General features: G+C 39.2%; 1 protein-coding gene across 8 annotated transcripts in view; it reads right to left on the reverse strand.

Moving 5' to 3' along the window:
- The window catches only part of Grik1 (glutamate ionotropic receptor kainate type subunit 1), a 379,400-nt gene that overhangs the window by 29,897 nt on the left and 329,120 nt on the right, over window positions 1-20,383 (reverse strand). For all 8 annotated transcript variants that reach the window (XM_026787199.1, XM_026787206.1, XM_026787193.1 and 5 more), the window contains 5 exons: window positions 19,435-19,548; window positions 17,084-17,287; window positions 16,230-16,453; window positions 10,795-10,913; window positions 6,186-6,403 (listed from right to left, as the gene is read on the reverse strand). In XM_026787199.1, coding sequence (XP_026643000.1) covers window positions 6,186-6,403; window positions 10,795-10,913; window positions 16,230-16,453; window positions 17,084-17,287; window positions 19,435-19,548 — 879 coding nt within the window. The remainder of the gene's footprint in view (window positions 1-6,185; window positions 6,404-10,794; window positions 10,914-16,229; window positions 16,454-17,083; window positions 17,288-19,434; window positions 19,549-20,383) is intronic.

Raw genomic sequence — 20,383 nt, forward strand, 5'->3', positions numbered from 1 at the left:
TGTGCTCAGGAAAGGTTTCCGATGGGGTTTCTTTGAATTTCTTTTTCAGATTTTGGGTCTTGGCACTGGCTTGGGATTTAAGAGAAGGCACTTTTTTCCCTAGAGATTGCTGAGCAAAAAGGCTGAACGAAGACCAGAGCAGAGTAATTTGAAGTCTGCAGAGAGTGAACCTGAGAGCACTTTTAGAGTTAAAACTTCGTGATAACGGTGATAGCTTTGAAATTGCTTACCATTTGCTAAAGAATTGTGTAAGCATATTACCTTCATTAAGTCATGTAACCCTGAATATAATCTCGTGCTTTAGACATTAGCTTCAATTTTGCAGTCAGGGAAGTTAAGGTATGGAGAATTGAAGCAGTTTGTCAAGGTCTACGTAGCTAACTAGCCAGAGTCCGATCTGAATCCAGGCTGTATGGCTTCAGATGGGGAAGGTCTTACTTTATATCCTAGCCTTTGATATTAGTCAAATTTCCTGAAATGACCTATAGTATTTTTCATCCCTGCAATATATATTAAAAACAATACTTTCTCTGGGATGGTGGTTATGGTAAATAATTGTTTTAAGCCTCAAGTGTCTCTTAGAGCTTTGCATAAAGATTATTTGGGATAAAAATGTGACTTGTTACATTGCCACGGTGACACCAGAGATAGGCTCTTTTCTTTGTTTAATAAGGCAATTAACAGAGTTGCAGCAAGGAGAAAGGACAGTTTTGTGCATGTGTATCTTCTCTAGTTTCTATGAGCTAGGAGACAGTCATGTCCTAGTACACCCTTGATGGAAGGAAAGGTTAATTGGATGTTGTGGCTACCAGTTCTTTTTTGGTAGAAAGTGCAGGCACAGGTTAAGTAGGGTTTAACTGTTCTTTGATTCTGCCCCCTGTGATGTTGATTGTGGCCCCAGAAAGTCAGAAGATCAGTGAGAGCCTTACTTGTTCAGAGTATTGCAGTGATTAAAGAAAACAAGTCATCAACCAGTAGAACAGAGGGACAGCAGCATGTTAGCTAATACAGGGGTTTTAAGCACCTTTATCACAAATACCAACAAAATAGGGTGTTGACAGTGTCTGCTGAAGTCTATTGAATTACTGAATTATGAATTTTCTGACTTACAGATTTTGTTATAAATAAAGCCTTGATAAGCAGACACCTAATTTCCTAATCAATCTCAGCAGTACCAGGACAGCTGGTGAAAAACTTGGCCTTTCCCTAACCATGACTTGCTAATTGTCCTTGTGATGAATGTCACACTTTGATCAAATAGACTGTTATATGATCCACGCTGATTAAAACTTTAAGACTCAGAGTGCCCACGAACTTGTAAAAGTATAGTATATAGTAAGTATCATTAGTTCCCGGACATTGGCCAAAAAAATACGGTTGCTGTTTTCCTTGTGGGCAATGCCATATTGCTAGAATGTCAGGATGTCTGTTTAAAACTTTCTAAAATTTGGGAAATGTATACTGTGTTTCCATCCCCCTCCCTCCTTCCCCCGTATGCCTTGTCTTTGATGACCAGTGTGTTTCCCCATACAAATGGCACAATGAAAGAAAAATATAGACACCTCCCTCATATCAGACGTATACATGGCCCAGTTTTTGCTTAATAAACGTCAGCTGCGGGACTGAAAAGATGACTCTGCACTTAGAACATTTCTTGCTTAGATAACCGGAGTTAAGTTCTCAGCACCCACATTGGGCAGCTCCCGCTGCCAGTAATTCTAGTTCCAGACGATGCTATACCATCTTTTTGTTCCTATGGGCATTTCTACTCATGCACACACATACACAAATGCAGAGACTCATGAACACACACACTAAAATTACACATCTTTAAAAATCCCAAACTTTACCTAAATCTAGATAATGGAACAAACAAACTCACTTGGACAATTTTAGCAACAAAAAATGTGTTGAGTTTTAAAAAATGAGAATTGAATACAGACATTTTAGAGTGTAAGATATCCTGCTGTTTATAAGAACAAAAAAGTCTAGAAGAAAATGTCAATGGGTATTTATTTAAAATTTTGCAAGCAATTTTCGGCGGCATTTTGGAGACAACACTTTAGTGAAAACATCCCTTGAGAAAAGGGCTTGGCAGCAATGTTATTTGGAAAGCTTTTGCTATTAAATTGTTGTAATTTGCTTTTATTTTAATTGCTATTGTAGAAGTAGAATCATTTGATCATTTGGGTTAGTGAGATGGCTCAGAGGGTAAAGTCACTTGTCACCAACCTGATAATCTGACTTTGATCTATGGGAGCCATGTGGAGAGGGGAGAGGACAGCTCCTGTACATTGTCCTGTGACCTCCACATTGTCCATAGCATGCATGTATGTACACACACACACACACACACACACACACAAAATAGATATATAAATAAATAATAGATACATAAATGTAAAATACCAAAATAAAACCCTTGCTTATAGTCTGGAGAGCAAATGTGAGGCATCAGTGTGTTTTGTTAATAGCCGTGGCCCTTACAATTGCCCATTCTTTAGTTCTGGGATGATTTGAACCAACCTTGTAAATAAAGGGACAGGTTGTAATCACTGGGGTGCTGCAGAAGGCTGTGCTGTTCTGGGAAAAAGACATTCATTGCACTGCAATGAGATGTGAAAATGTCTTTTTCGTGATTTTTCGTGGTCTAGCTGCTTCTGCTTCAACCACCAGCTAGGGTAGACCAAATCCTATTACTCAGAAGAGGTTCTTGCTTTCACTTAAGAGGCAAAGGCAGGGAGAAGGGAGGCGGGGAGGCACAGTAAGAGTGACATTGGTAAGATTGATGCCTTCTGCTTGTAACTACTGCCACTCAGTGACTGAGCTCTCTGGATGAAACCATCCAGATGGCTAAGAGGCTGGAATAGTTCTTTCCCTTGTAGAACAATCTAGATTATGAACTCTTGAATGTGTACCCTCTGAAGCTGTCTGACAGCTTGCTTCCCTCAAGGGGAAGCAAAATCAGATTTAGTCCTTGTTTTCCCTTTGCAAATAAATTCCTTCTTGATAAACAGAGTTCCTGAACCACAGGCTGATGTGTAGATTGAAGACATTGGCAAACAGGGACTCTTCATCTGTAGGTCAGTGTTTTTAGCCACCTATCTTTTTGTGTTTGTGGTTGTGTATGTTTTCTCACATGTGTGTGGTTTGTGTTGTGTGTATATATGTGTGCACATGTGTTTGTGTGTGTGTGTTTGTGTGCATGTGTGGTTTGTGTGCATGTGTGTGTGTTGTTTCTGTTTCTCATTTCTTTTGAAGGATTTGCTTACATGTTTACTTATTTACCATGAACATGTTTTCTAAGTACCCACTCTGTAACAGTCACTAGTTTGTATCTTATATGTATTTTCGGACTACCTGCTGTGTACCAGTCACTAGATTGGGTTCTGGTGATGTAACCATAAAACAAAAGACTAGGTCTCCACCCTTGAGGAACAAACTTCTTAGCATTCTCTGGGGTTTGACCTAGTTTTGGTAAAGTTAGGTCAGGTCTACTGTTCAGAGCAGTCCTCCTCCATTGGTAGTGTGCATCTGAAAGTCCTTGGGGTCCCTTCTGCTCACCTATTGTCATCAGCCTTCTCTCTTGGTGGCAACCATTCTGACTGTGGGAAGATGGGATACCAGAGCCACCCATTTTTCTGTCCTTCAAGATTGCATGATAATGCACAGCAACATACTTTGGATAGACATAGGTTTGTTTGGTACGTTTTCCTCTGTCTCATCTGCCCGAGACTTCCCTTGTTTATGGCAAGAACAACAATGAAGTTCACTTTGGCACACTTCACAATTCTGATTTTCAAAAAATACTAAACTTTTAGAAACTCTGGAAGTCTTATACTCAAGAATAACCATTATTCTTTAAATATCACTCTCTAAGGGAGATGTAATCTCTTTGATGTATACAGTGATTAAATTAGTCACTTTGTCCTTAAGAGGAAAATAAGTTTAAAAATTTTTCTTGCTATATAAGAAAACCGTATTACTACTCTTTTACATTAGTCTGGTCCTTAATAAACCTCTAGCTATGCTTACTCCACATCAGTCTGTTCTTATTGCGATTATTGCTAAAATTCTTCACTTAGGCAATGAATGCACACTGCACTACAGTGACGTGCCCGCTTTGTCCTCCTTCTGGCATTTTTGTTTCTAAGTTAGTAGACCTCACAAGTCCACTCAGCTTGGACTGACATCTATGTCTGTAAGAATCCGAGTGTGAACTTCGCAGAGGGGTCTTCAGGACCTGTTCTGGTCCAAAGGTTTCTGTTTACTCAAGCTCATTTTCCTGTACCACCAACGTTTATTTTCACTATTTTTTAAATAAAATAAGTTAGCAGGAAAAGTATTCTCTTTCATCCGGAAATAAACATAAGTTCTGTTGGTTCTCTTACCTCTTCTCTTCATCTCCCTGACGCCCTTCTACCCCTCACTTCCAGCCTCCTTCTGCTTTCATGTCACTTGTGCCTTACTTCCTGGAGACCTCCCTACCCTCCTGCTATCCCTCCTAGTTCCACAGACCATCCACTTACATACACATGTAGACATTCTGCGCTAGGGGCACATATGACATGCAATATTCCATTGTTGTTGTCCAGAATCTGTTTTCTTCCTTCCCAGCTTTAACCATTTTCCTACAAACATCATGATTTCATTTCTCTTTAAAGCCAAATGAAATTCCCCCGCATGTGTGCACCGCATGTCACCATCCGTTCCTCTGTTGATGGATATCAAGGCTGGTCCATTCCTTTGCCTTTGTGAAAAGAGCTATCTTGAGTGTGGGTGTCCTGGTACATGTGCAGTAGGTTGTAGAGACTTTGGGTATATGCTCAGCAGTGGTACAGTGGGGGGACATGGTAGTTCTGTTTAATTTTTTGAGACACCTATGTTCTGATTTCCAGAATGGCTATATTATTTTTCACTCTCACCAGAAGTGAGTGAGATTCCCTCTTTCTCTTTACCCATGTCAACATTGATTGTTATTTTTTTTTCTTGGTGGCAGCCAATTCTAGCTGTGGTGAGATGGGATACTGGATGAATTTAAACTTGTATTTCTGAGTTCATCAGTGTTTCTTGACAGAAGGCTGAAGCCCCTGTGCTGGAAAGGACTCGACTCATGACAACGCAAGGGGTTCAGCTAGCTTCTGGAATTCTTGTCTCCTACATCATAAAGCAAAGGGCCACACCTCATGATTACTAAACCTACTGGGTCTACTAGAATTCATTTTATGGGAGTTATAATTCCTGAGATTTGATAATAAAAATACCAAGGCTTACTTCATAAGCAAGGTGAAAATCAGTTTTATTATTGTTATCACTAATTAAAAAGACCTGGACAGTGAAATGGACTTGGTTATAAAACCCAAACCAGTTTGACATTCTTTTTTGATGCCCATAAAATATTTATGGTTCCTGGAAAGCTGTAGATGTGGCTAGCTCCCTGAAATGTTTTTGGCTTAATTCTACAAATTAGTTCCAATATCAACATTTTTTGGTCACATGCTTTACCTTGTAAGTATCAAACAGAAGATAAAATAATGTTATTTAAATCTTCATTTTGTGGATGCATCATTAGATTGCATCCAGGAAGCATCATTATTCAAATATAAAGGCCAGAGAAGGGGCAGTGATGTGGTCTGTGTAAGGATACTTGCTGCCAAGTCTGATGACCCAAATTCAGTCTCTGAAACCCAGAGTCCTGAGGAAATGGACTCCTACAAGTTATCATCTGGCTACCACATGTGTGCCATGGTGGGTAGACAGTCAGATGCACAGTAAATAAATACACGTAAAAAATTAAGGCCAGGGAAATATATTAATCTGTAGATTTGAGTGTGTTAAATTGGTGATAGGGTTGAGTGTGGTGAGATTTGAGAGGTGAAGGCAAGAGGATCATGAGTTCAAGGCTGGGCTTAGTTACATAATGTGTTTGAGGCCACCCTGGAAACTCTACTTTAGAAAACAAAAACCAAATAAGTAAACAAACAAACAAAATATGGATTGAAGGAGTGACTGAAGAAGATCTTTGTGGTGAGGATGTAGTTCCTTATAATGAGATTTTGACATTAAAAATTCATTTCATTAGAAACATTGTCCAATATCTTTTCTCTTGCTGAAGAGGCTTTTGTTTTTCTCCACCACCATGCCAAGATGAGATAAGCCCTAAGAAGGCTTCGCCAAGTTCTTACCTTGAAGAAGGTCATTGTTGAGCCATCTCTGACTGCTCCGTATTCTATCTTGGTTTGTTTTGCCAGATCGTCAGCGGAATCGATGGGAGATTCCATCCTCTCTACTGTCAAGAAGGCAGCCAGGTTGGCAGTGTAGGATGAAATGATGATTAGGGTGAAAAACCACCATATTCCTCCAACTATTCTGGTCGATAGAGCTTTGGGCATCAGCTCTGATCCTGCGACAGCATCATCAGAGTTAGGGAGTTACACCAAGTCAGTAAGCAAACGGAGACTCACGCAGGTCCTATCTAAGGGGGAGGACCTCTTCAAAGCCTGTCTTGCATGAAGATGAAATGAATGTGTTTTCTAGAAATGGAACAAAATTCAAGTGGTCTCTTCCTTAAGTTTTACTTATGATTATTAGTTATTACTTCTGCTTACAATGTAAGCAGTCAGAGCTGATGGCCTTGAGATGCTTTTAGCCCCCAAGATAGACTCTCTAAAATGTATTCAGTTGCTTAAAAGTGAAGAATTTATCTCAGACTTCTGATTACTGGCTAATGCATTATTTAGAGTGAAGTAAGATATTCTAGGTTTTTATATAATGATGAAAATGGTAACTACTTATTTTTATTTAAGGTTAAGCTATGTGAGAAACTTTCAAAAGGTTACAGATCAGCCCAGTTATAACATGCTACTTTAAAAAAAATGATTGGAAATTCTCAGATAATGTGAAATGAAGCTTAGACACACTTATTTGTGGGTGATTCACTTTTTGTTTCAGGTTACTCTTAAGGAAACAATATGTTTTTTTCCCCTCTAATTTGCAGTCTTGTTTGGCTGAAATAAAATACATTCTTCAAAAGGCATATTGCCCTTAAATAATTGGCTCCGAAGCTGGCTGTTTTCCCATGTGGAGAGATGTTGTGTCTGGTAGGAATACTTGTTTTAGTTACCATTCAGGCTGCTATTGCTTTTAAAAGGTATCATGGAGATATTCAATATGTGTTTCCTGTGAAAAGCCTCCTCTTTCTATTGGTTTTGTTGTCAGACATCCTGATGAGCCTAGCTCATCTTTGAGCTTAGCTGCCTACATCCCAAGCAGTTCAGCTGGAAGGGACCTGAAGTGCAGTTGTGTTCACAACAGTTGAACTGATTCCTGACTGCACGTCAGTTAGTAGTCCATTTGCCTGTAACCTGCCCTTGGCGATGTGCTTAGCATTCCTGCTATGAACCTGAGGTCACGGCAGAGCCCCCATTGAAAATCCCAGAGACCCAAATGTTTGAGTGTTAGGGGATTGGACATAGGGTTTTGAGGATATTTTCTTTATACTGGTTGGGTGTCTTAACATCATGTCGGTACTAATGGTGTGAGATGGAAAGAAAATTTGGGGCTTCCTAGTCTGCAACTGAATGAGTTTATGCTCAGGTTTAATCTACAAACTGACACACACATTGCTCATGGAATCAAAACCAGCACAAAGCCGGTGATAAGGAGATGCAGGCTGGCGGAGTGTCTGGGCTTTGAATACAGAAATATCCTTTTAATGCTCAGTGTCTCTGCGGGGCTTGCTTCCCTCCGATGAGATAAAGGCTTTGACTGTAGTTTGCATTCCCTCTTTTGTTTGTTTGAATTTTAGTGTATAACATTACACAAATTTGTAACCGTTTCCATTAAATTGCCTCCAAGGATTTAGCAGAATAATCTGATGCTGTTGTTTTCATCTTGTGGTTTAAGGACTTATATGCCTGTGGGGTTGTACACTTGAAGCCCAAGGTTGCCTTGTATCTTTGTGCTTAATTGATCTAGCAGCCTTGTGGCAATGTGATATTATTTTAGATCTTTAGTTAGCTGCCATTTAAACCCCATTATCTTATAAAATAGCCATGGGAGATGAATATCTCATTAAAGATACATTTTTTTTCTTGGCTCATAGGTACAGAGCTTCTGTTATCAGTTTATCCTTTTGTTATTTTGCTGCATTTATAAAAATATAGCTTTCAACTTATCTGTATGCACATATTGTGTTTTGCATGAAAGTAGAAAAGGACTTACAGATGAACCACCATTTGGCATGTAAATATAGATTTGTATTTTTTAACTTTAAAATAAATATTTTTAATTTTAAAAGAATTCTCTAAAATTTAGGGCAAAATATAGCAACCTAATGGAATTGCATTTTAAGCTCTCATTAGATGGTATTAATGAAATTTCTCAATATTCCTTTGCATTGTTTTAAAAAATTGTATATTTTGCTAATTTCTTAATTCTTAATGTTATATGATATATTTCAAAATGGTGTCCCTCAAGAAGAGATGATTTGAGCATGCTCAGTACCCTAGAGGATGAAGGCATGAAAGCAGTGATAGCACAGAGTAAAGCACCACTGGAAAATACTCAGGTTGGGACAATACTTGCTGAAGTCTCTTTAGTGCCTTTTATGGCAGACATGACAGCCAATCCTGATCCAGACTTTGCTCAGGCTCTGTAGAAAAGAGAAAGTCTGATCATCACATTAAAAAGAGAAATGAAACAAAGTGGTTTCCAATGTAATACAATGACAGGCTTCTTCACACAGGAGAGAGCACAATGGAGAGAGAGTAGCTACCTGGTCCAATGCCATGTGTCAGGGGCAGATGTACTAACAGTCACAGATACTGCACTGGGCAATGCTTCTTGCACGGGAGGATGTTTGTCAACTTCTTGAAGACAAGTAGAGTCTGGCTGGGGCTGACTGTCATGTATCCAAGGTAGTGGTAACTAACAGACACTGCACCCCACAGTTTGCTGTGGATGCTGGTAAACTCCAAATGGGGGAACATATGAGAGGGGTTTTAAATGGATACATGTACATGACAGCGGCATACGCCTGCATAGGTCTCCAGCATGGCCAGTGAAACCTATATGCATTTGGTTTTTATTCTATTTCTGGAAAAGGCAACTTGTAGGGATGAGAGGAGGCCTCCTTCATTCTGAGAATAATTGCTCACACGATAATTACCTTAAAGAATTAAATACACTGGGTAAGCAAGACACAGCTTCTAATGGGGTGTCTTGTGGGATTTATAGCTCTGTCTTATGCTCTAAATTCATGCCAGTGATTTCTACTAAATCTGGCTGTGTCTATGCCCATTTAACAGTCCCCACATAAACTATGCATGACTGAACAGAAAGAAGTATCCATTTCTTAAATTATGTGGTATTTCAATACCAATAACCAACATACATGTTTATTTTCCATCTCTTCCACCCTCTCTCCTCTGTCTCTGTCTCTCTGTCTCTGTGTCTCCATCTCTGTCTCTCTCTCTCTCTGTCAGATTCACAGAAAGTAAACATTTCAAATGATATGATAGCAACATCCTAATGAAAAACCTTAAGTTGACTTTCAAATCACGCACATGTTTAATGTATATCCCATTTGGGTTTCTTTTGACAATTTATTTTGTAGCTTATTGTCAAATGGAAAGATAGTCCAAACACAGCAGCATCTGTGCCTTATGATTTTTTTAAAATTAATTCATTTAATCTTGGAAATATTTGATAGACCATATGCCTAAAATCAAAGCTGAAGAAAATCCACAAACGAGGTGGATTTATTCCAAAAGTTAAAACTTCTCTATCTCCCACAACAAAAACAAGAATCTCTGAAATCATAGAGAAAGGGAAAATATATGACATTTTTTCAGTTTCAGTTTTATTTCTCCAACCTCTAGTTTACTGTTGCTATGGTTACCAGTTGAAGAAGATTGTAAAAGTTATTGGGTGGCTAAGGTGAATCTCTGTAGAGTTTCTCAGAGTGGTAATTAGGTGCAGTGCTAGATTCTGTTAACAACTGGAAGAATCCAAGTGAATTCAGACTTTAAGGGGTTTAAATTCCATTCCATTTAAACCTCTGACTTGGAACTTTATGATGAGGAAGGAAAAGATGGTCATGTCTACCTACGGAAATGCATTTATTTTATTTTTTTAAAGTCTAAGGTTTTGTGATGGATAACCATCACTGTTAACTTGACACGGTTTCGAGTCACCTTAGAGACATATCTCTTAAGATGTCTACAGAGATGGTCCAGAGAGGTTTGGTTGAGGAGGGGAGACCTTGAATGTAAGAAGTACATTCTTATAAGTTGGGCTGTAGACTTAATGAAAAGGAGAAAGTAATAGAAACGGACAAGGTGGTCAGGGCACAGTCTTCACTGGTCTCTGTTTCCTGACTGAAGATACCATGTGACAGATGCCCGAAGCACCTGCTGCCAAGCTTCCCACACCTGATGGACTACACTCTTAATTATAAGTCACTACAGACCCTTTAATCCCTTAAACTGCTTTTAATCTGCTATTTGATTACATTAGTGAGAAAATAACTAATACAGGTTTCTTAATCTTCACTACTTGCAGGAAAATGTAAGTCCATTCTTGGAAAAAATGCTTTTTAGATACATAGCAAGGAAGCTCCCTTTAAGACCCTATCTCTGCCTTTGTCTTGATAACTGGCTAGAAAGAATATTGCTATTGTCTTGTATCCAAGGGAGTTTCGTCCTACCATCTAGTTTCATGGTGGAGTTTACCAGCATGAAAACTTGCCAGCAGACTGTGGGATGCAAGTGACAAAGCGGGTAACCGGTGTACCTTGCTGCATGAGAGCTCCAACTCCAAACCAGAAACTATTTAGCAAAGTGAAATTGTTTTCCACCACGTCTGAGTCGGGGTTGCACGGGTGGGGATTATACCACTCGTAGGGTGTAAACCTGTGATAATTAACAGAAACAGTTTGTGAAGATCAGGTACACACATGATGCAGAGTAAAACCTGCTGAGCACTGTGGAGAACAGTCCACAACTGAGCAGAAGCACGAGGAGTGAAGGCTGTGTGCAGACACTTCCAGCTCTACTGAACCAAATGGAAAAATCCTTGGGCAAATCCTCACCAGCTTCTTGTCTCAGGGTCAAACCCATTGTCTGGGATGGCACTACTCAGACCTGTGTCTACTGAATTCTGAAATTCTGAGTTTTCATTTACTTCCATTTTACTGAGTAACTGGGATAACTATAAAGGAAAGCTCCCACAGCTGGGCTGTGGTGGCACAGGCATTTAATCCCAGCACTCGGGAGGCAGAGGCAGGCAGATCTCTGTGAGTTCGACGCCAGCCTGGTTTACAAGAGCTAGTTCCAGGACAGGAACCAAAGCTACAGAGAAACGCTGTTTCTAGACACCCCCTCTGCCCGGACAAAAAAAGAAAAGCTCCTGTATCTTAAGTTTTGACTGTAGCAGGGCTCAACAAGAGTGGCACGGAATACATAGTGATTACATGCTTGGGATGTTACGTTTCTAGGTGTTATGAGGGTCATGTGCCCTCCAGGGACATTTATTGTTCCATGAACACACCCTATACAGAGTATAACATTTCACAAATGATGCAAAATAAAAAAAACATGAACAAAAAGGACTGAAATTGGGAGAATATCACTTATTTTAAGCATAACTATATAGAAATACAAATCTCAGTCTTTCAGTGAAAAGACAAAGTTTAAATTGGAAGGAGCACAGACCAGGTATAGGTATACACTGTATATACCAATATAGCTTATTAGCATTGACCTCAAGGCTCACAGTGGGAAATTAGAAACTCATGCTTTCCTCTTGATTTATTTTTAATTGAACTATTTTCTGAATTATGCCCCACAGTCATGCAATCACCAACTCTGGTTAGGTGTGAAGTGTTTTCTGTGGCACTATTATCGCTTGGCCTGCAAGAGACCATGACCAGTAAGTTTCTCAAAATACAATGAATCTTCCAGGAAATCTACACAATGGGTTTGACTTGACTTATCTGGCCTCAGTTTGTCTCTTTATAAAATAGGGAAATATAGAAGTCTAGGAGCAATATTTAAAATAATAATCTGGGGAATTGATTACAACTTCAGTCCTTTCTGTTTCTCTAAGAATCTTTCTGACCTATGCAATCCAAAAGAGGTGCCTACTCTAGGGGTCTTAGGGAACTACCCTAGCAATGTGTGTGTGTATGTGTGTGTTTTAAATAAACATTGCCAGATGTTCTGCAAAGTAATCTGTAATAATTTAAAATGCAATAATTCATAGCACTGAAAGCTTTGCCATTTGTTGCAGAGCCCTTTTAAGTCAAAAAGGATTGTTAGAGCAATGTTAAAATACCCTAACGCCAATGAGAACACATGGTTGCTCTCCAAGCCGTAAGACTTCAGCTGTAACAATAGCTGGATGCAGGTGCATCAGGGAGAACTGGGCTTACGGAGAGTATATTATCGACAGCGAGAAGCAGGACACGCTGTGAATTGTGTCGAGTGGACCGGAAGATAGTTCTTCTTCATGAAAAATGTTCTCTAAAGCCCTGGACATCTTCTGCAAAGTGTGCAGTGTTTTCCCGCAGAGTCTTAGGAGCATTAGGATAGCAGCCTGGTCATTTATTGCACCATAATGTCCTCCAACTCTTTCCTGTGGCTTTTCCCAAGCTGGAGGGCATGCCATGCACATTCCTGTAAGCTTATGAACATAGCTTTAATTGGCAGTGCATGCCAATACATTTTAATTACTGTTGCAACAGTATAATTAAGTTTTGGATTTATACACTCTTACAATCACAGTAGTTTGCTCAGCTGAAAGAACGAATACCGATATTAATGAACCTAATAATTGGAACAGCACGCAGACTAAAGATGATGTTACTTAAACAATATCATTGTCCCTTGTATAATAATTTTAACATATTAATCGCAATAAATTAGGAAGATTATGCATTCAAGAGTACGGGCTTTTCAAATAGACCATAAAACCTGGCAACCACTACCCCCTGATATTCTGTTGTTTACCCACTAAATGCATGCTGATCTGTGAGCACATGTCCTTGGAATGCTGCTTTTAAAGTTTTCCCCTGTATAAATAGAGAAATGTTCAAATACTCTAACACTTGTAAGCAATGAACTGGTTTTTCTGTGGAGCAGAGGGAAACTATCTAAACATCAACACCCTTCTCAGCTCTTTGGGAAGTTGCCAGTCCTTTCTCTCCAGGGTTCTGAGTGACTTGGGAAGCACATGAAGTGGGGAGTATTGAACAATGAGACAAGGCTGTGCTGTAACACGCTGGTATTTACAGTGTAGAAAGACACACTTATTGTTTAGGTGCAGATATTTCAGTTTGAGAATCCTAAAGTCTGATTAATACAGTCACTGTAATATAGCATATCAGTACCAGGAGGGCTACAGGAAAATCCAATACATGGTCAGCAAGAATGACCATCTGAAACCATTGTCACAGATGACACCCAATAAGTCAGTACTGACTGTCAGTAACATGATACATGGAAGAGTGTGCTTAGATCTATGTCAAAACTTGCATGTATACTAGCTCTTCATGGGTGTGGTGGTGTTGCCTGTAATTCTAGCATTTGGAAGACTAAGGCAAAAGGGCTACTTCCAATGTGAGACCAGATTGTGGCCATAGGAAGTTCAAGAACAGCCTGGATTGCCAAGAAACACCTTCCTTGTTTCCAAATAAAACAGATACAGCAAAACATCATAGTCAATCTACTGGATTTATACATGTGAACGTTTGCTTTGGGTTAGGGCTTATATACATAAAGTTTACCCTAAGCGAAAAGTTGTGAAATATTCTTTTCTCTAAAGTCTCAGATTGAGGGGACTGGCTGTTTCTTGTTGTTGATAGACACTGGTTGCCTTGATGATTAAAAGGTCCATCTGTTTCTATAGAGAAAGATCTGTTTGATTTTGTTATACAACCCCCGAGTTTGTACTGTAACCTTAGAATCTGCTCTCAAGGGACCATTCTTTTTCCTATTTTTACCTTTTGCTAAATGCCAACTTTAAGAGCTTCACTTTAGTAAGACAAATGTCACTCACTAATTTAAGCAAGCCCTGCTTAGAAGTTTGGCTCATTTCAGTCCTGTGGTCATCATGAACATCATGGACCTAAATCCTTGGGGCTAAATATTTTTAGAAAATCAACTGCCAAACCAAAACCCTAACATACAAATTGTTAGCAGCCACGCTTAACTGTCATTTTATTAGGTTTTCCTTCACTTCTTCCACTAATGCTTTACAACTTTATAAAGTCAATTCAGTTCAACAGATGACTTTTAGGGGTCCATTTTGTGTGAAGGTGTTTGCTTAAATTTGTCTTTAATTTTTCACTTTAAAAATCACAAAAGGATGTACTTCACAATACAGACTCCAAAGCTGCTCCGGAGCCAAGGATGATGACTAGATTAACTGGTTTTCATTCCTATGGTACTGAATTCAGCTGGGATGCAGCACAGAAGGACCCCTCCGTCTGTGCACTTCCCTGGGCTTGGCCTATGCTGTCACTCTTTTCCTTCCAGCTTTGGCCAACTTCGCTATAGTAAGTAATGTGTCTGTCCATTAGCGTTACCTCCATTGCTTCAATTGTGAGTGTTAACGTTTGAGGAAACCCTGGCCTTAGGGTATGAGGACACACATTTTTATTGCCTTCTACCCCCTTTTATTGCTTACTTAGGGGTGTATCTCAGGCAGAGAAATGTCACAGTGCAGAGCCATGTGATGTGCTTCTTGTGAGAGGGCCCTTCATTAGTACATGGCTACCCCAGGGTAATAAGAACTTCCCCTAGGAACTGTGTCGATTCTCCAAAGATCAATAACTAACTAAAAACTATTTTCAAGGAATATTTTTTAAAATTATCTTGAGCATGATTTCTTGACCTTGATAAGATTGCCATTTTGAAGTTGGTAATTTGTATGTGTGCAGAAAGAGAATTTTGATCATTATTTCAAAAAACATAAAATTTGAGATTTGGAAATGGCACATTTTAGAAGGTATTGAAAACTAGACTTCATCTCCATTGAAAGTTTAAATGTTCACAGAAGTCACTTGTTTGGCTTGGCTCTGTCCATCTTGTGGGTCTTCTGAACGTTCGCTGCTTGGGTTATTTCCCCAAGCTTTCTTTTGTAATTATGCTGGGGGAAAAGTTAATGGTCATTCATCAAAACCGGACAGTGAGCAATGACAAAGTGCTGCCATGAAGAGATATTTCTCTTAGAAATTCATGGAGAGAAAACAAAAATTGATTAGGGGAAATATTTATTATCAACTTTTGTTGAAAGGTGAAAAAGATTGAAAACAATGACATGACTAAAAATAACTTCCAAAAAGGTTTGTCCAGGGCTATCAAATTTGTTTAAGAGGAAGAGGTAAATAAAATAACGGTTTCAAATTCAGGGTTAAAGGCTTTTCAATATATGGTCTACTGAGTGAGATAAATATCTTTGGAAGAATTGTGTGAAGTAATGGTTACATATAGAGGGCAGAATTTAATCTTGAAAGATAAAGCTTAAAGTGTTGACTTGTTGAGGATCATAAAATTTTTTATAATGGCTTAAGAATGTAGCTAAGTGGTATAGGGCTTATGTAAGACTCTAAAGTTCATCCCCAGTACAAAATCAATCAGTCAGTCAATCAATCAATCAAACAACCAATCAATACTCCACAATCTATATGTCTTTTTAGTGCTATTTCTATGATTTTCTTATTAACCATTCAATGATTTTAAAGAATAATCTCACAAATTTTCAAAGCGTATTTTGAAATACTTAAGAATTTCAGTATCTTTCAATTTTTCAATCTTCGCATGTTTTTTATTTGCTATGGTGATTCTTAGCTAACTGGTTTTTCTCTTTGACTTATTTAATTATTTCAAGAATCAAATATTTTTAAATCGTTTTATTTTTATTTTAATAATGCTTTAGCTATCCCAGATGATCCATTGCTAATTTTCTTTTGTATTCATCAGAAAATAGAATAATAGTGATTTTATGTGAATTGAAATATGGAAAAAGTCAAATTAATATAAAGGACTTTCTTGTTTCTTTAAAAATGTTCTTTAGGGATAATTAGCTTTCAATGCACACAATAGCTGTACACAGAAACCTTGAGAAAATGCAGCAATGAGCAGAGGTAAAATTGTACTTTATACCAGGGCTTTCTGAAGTCTGTGGCTGACAGACCATTGTCATGAATTCAGTATGCTCAAGCTTACCTGGCAATCACAAAGAGCACACAACTGACTCCTAAGCAGGCCAGCAGCACATACATCCAAATGTCCGGAGACAGGGGGTTGAGGAAGGAGAAGACGCCCGGGTTGGTTCCATTGGGCTTCCGGTAAAGGATGCTGATGCCCAGGGTCATGAAGGGCTTGGAGAAGTCTATGACTTTCTCCCTGACATAAGTAATGGTGAGAGGAGCCACTGCGAGGTCAGCTCTCTGTGAAAACAGGTGCAGAACGGTCAGCTGGACTGCCTCCTTTCTCTGCGGATGGCTAGACTTTCCCTCAGCATCTCCACGTCCCAATCTCAGCTACAAATGCATGAAGCTATTTTTAGTTATACTTCAGTGTTTGTTGTCAAAGGCAAACCAGAAAATATGGAGAGATGTAGGTTAGGGTAAGTTGTGTGTGCCCACGCACACGTGCACACATTTTAAACCAAAATTGCATGATGATGTCTTTATCAAGGACATTTCAGAAAAGGAAGGGATAAACAATTTGGTCATGTATAAGTTGACAAGATGAGATTTTTCTCTGAGTCGCAGGTCCTAGAATCTTGATTTAATTAAAAACCCCTCAAGCTTATCCTTTGGCATAAATGTATACATTTTAATCTTCAACTTTTATTTTCCCTCATCCTTCCAAACTGAGGAAACTTCATATCTTGGTGGCTTTGTTTTCCTTTGTAAATTTTGTGTGCAGGTGGCTAAAAACATGGGACACTAAAGTTGTTATTCAAGACTTTGGTATCAAGTTATTATTATTATTTTTGAATAAACTATTTTTTCTCCTCTTACTTCCTCACTTAGGTCATTTTAGAGAAAGCAATCAGGTGTATTATTGCTTACATGATCGATGAGTTCTTTAACCATCCCATTCCACTCTCCTTTGTCATTTTGGGCTCCATATTTGCCGTCAGGAACTAGTTTAACATCATAAAGGAAACCCAGGATATTTGACAATTCTTTCAGTAGATCCAGGCAATATCCTTCAAATCTGTCGTTTCCATAGAGGGGCTTATCGGATTTCCTGTACATCACATAAGGCTCTTCCTGAGTGAAACAAATCAGGTATGAAAGCTCCATTATAATGAAAAGGAAAGTGTTCCATCAGTAGCCTGAAGATACACAACATTTGAAGTTGGCTTTTAAGAATGGAATGTATTAAAGTCAGTTGCTTACGTTCCCTTTTCTGCTAATCTTGTCTGTCACTGCTTTAGAAGCCTTCATATATGTGTTTTCTTTCTTTCCTTTCTTTCTCCCTGCAGATGGGAGCTTTTCCTTGCACCATTGTAGAGCATGCATGTTTCATGCATGGTGCAACAGTGACACAGTGCTGTTCAAAAGTTGACTCTGAGAAGATAGAAAGACTTGGGGGACACTGGGGCCCTGCATGCCTCCGCTAGGCATGACCACATTCAAGCTTCCTTTGCAGAACTCCACTCAGGCTTTGACCTAGGAATGCCTACTTATAAGGGAGAAATGAGGACCATCAAATACAATTCTTCCATTTTTGAAACGCTGTGTATATCACATATTCTATTTTTTGATCTTAACTTCATTCCATTTTCAGTCTTACTTTCTCCTTATGCTAGTTGGCTGTTTTTAGGCTTTCCTCTGGCACCAGTCATGCTGTCTTATTTGAAATCACCTTGTATCTCAAATCTGATAATGCTTCCCTAAGATGCTTGCATGATAAGTCCCTTACCTTATGAGTAATTTCTGTCTTCCTACTATGCATCTGTAAACTTACTAATTCTCACTTGAGTAAATAAAAGTTTGTTTTGTTTTATCAAATTATAATAACTACTCTACTGGTGAGATGCCCTGTGTGTTTTGGTTTCTCATCAAGTAAACTGACAATTGGGTCATGAAAATGCAATAGAAAATTGTTACCTAAAGTGGCAACATAGGGGAGGTTCAGGCCAGCCAGTTCTACACACTGAACTTTTTCAAAACAAAACTGGTGTAGGAGGATCTTCTGTTTATGTGTTACTTTCTTTGGTTAAATAAAGAAGCTGCCTAGGCCTTTTGATAGGGCAGCCCTTAGATGGGCAGGGAAGACAGAACACTGGTTAGACTCATGCCGGTAAGCCACAGTCAAGTGGCAATACAGATTGTTAGAAATGGGTTAGATCAATATGTGAGATTTAGCCAATAAGAGGTTAGAACTAATGGGCCAGATGGTGTTTATTTAAATAGAGTTTCTATGTAATTATTTCTGGTAAAGCTAGCCGGGCAGCCAAGCGGTGAGAAGAGGCCCACCACTATTTTTACAACACAAAATAACAAAATGCCCTCCCCATAAAACCTTATTATAAGGTGGTTGCAACAAAAGTAATGGCCAGAAGAAAACAGCAACAGCATAAAACCAGATCTACTTTTGATAAACAATTCTCACAAGGCAACTTCAAAGATAAATATCTCTAATACTAAGGACTGAGTGAAATAAAGCAAAGCACACCTTCAAATGCAGAGTTAAGAGTAGATTGTGCCTACCTAGATTCCTTGGGAAAAGAAAGAAAAAAATGGCTGGCCTACATCCAGTGGATAGCTGGGCATGAGATCAGGATTGCAATGGGTCACAAGTCTTTTGAAGATCAGTTAATACAAGGGTTATTTCCAGAGCTATGAGGCAATGGAAGGGGAGCCATTGGATGGGGGAGTAAGAATCAAAATGCAATGTTTTCCTATTATACAAGGAAACTAGAGAAATCCAAGGCAGAGACAAAGAAGAGATGGGAGTGTTGCTCCAGTCCAGAGAAGCTGGAACATGGGTGCACGGGAAGGACATTGCAGAAAATATGCTTATGTAAAGACATGGAAAATGATTGATAAAGCAGAGGGGTCACAGAAAATGCTATCTCTGACCCTCCCACACCCATGCCACTTCCCTGATCTGTGGCTAGAGTCTCCTCTTGTTTAAAACCATCCAGCAATTCAGTAGGCAGAGAAGAAGAAAGAACCCTGGGCTGTGGTAGAGAGAAGTGAGAATGGAGCTGGGTTCCAGTGAGCTGGACAGTCTATAGAGAGCTTTTGAGAGCTTATTTTATTCTTTTAAGCACAAATATATGCTTTTAGTTCCCCAGTTTAAAAAATAGACATATTCAGACAGAAATGCCAGCCTGGAAAAGACAGTGGAAGGATCCTTTTAGGTCGAGTGTGGGCATGTAGATAAAAGCCTGGACTTCACAGCTTACCAGAATGGTGGTGACAATGAGTGTCCGGTTGGCCAGAGAATCAGTGATGTTGTTGGACCTGTCTTTGTTGCCATCCGTCATGTTCAGCCCACTGTAGGAGTTCCAAATTCCAATCTACACAGAACACAGAGTATCAGAGGCTGCCAGTTGCCCACAATAGCACTTACATTAAAACAAAGGGCCCACTATACCAGGAATGGGAACCAAAGCTTATGTCCTGGGGCACCAGGACATTACAGTGGAGGTTGCTTTGTATAGGAAAGTGACATAATAGAAAAATGAGGGTGGAAGCAGAATCAGAAAAAAAAAATAGGTTATTTAAGGCAGGTGCAGGAGGAATTTTTATTTTATTTTCAATTAATTAATTAATTTTTGGTTATTTGGAAGGGTTTCTCTTTGAGACAAAGACATCCCTTTGTAGACCAAGGCTGGCCTTAAACTCAGAGATCCGCCTCCTCTGCTTCATTAGTGTTGGGATTAAAGTTGTGCGTCACTACAATGACTTGGAATTTTTACTTTTAATTATTTAGCTCATTGCTATTTTTTAAATTAAAAAATTAGGAGTAAATGACTATCAGATTTTCCCTCTATAGTGTGTTCATTGAGCACCTCCGCCCAACTGTAGGCACTGGAAGAGACAGTACATAGTAACAGACAAGCACTCTTGTGACTTTCTGCTGGCATCAAACAACATGCCACTACCCTACTAACACCGTTCCTTTAAAATGTGTGGTTACTGGGATGGAAAGAGCAGGGTGGGTGGTGAAGGGTCTTGGAATTGGAAAAGGAAAGACAGATGGGAGAATCTACACAGACAAGAGGTTGACAAAATTCAGGACTTATCCTTGCTGAGGAGCCAGTGCTGAGGGGGGTTCTCAAGCATCCCAATTGGGCACAGGGCACGTCTCTGTCTGAGCACCTCATGTCTTTCATGACCCAGGGCACACTT

The sequence above is a fragment of the Microtus ochrogaster genome, chromosome 2 (genome assembly GCF_000317375.1).
Source record: "Microtus ochrogaster isolate Prairie Vole_2 chromosome 2, MicOch1.0, whole genome shotgun sequence".
In the NCBI taxonomy this organism is placed as follows: domain Eukaryota; kingdom Metazoa; phylum Chordata; class Mammalia; order Rodentia; family Cricetidae; genus Microtus; species Microtus ochrogaster.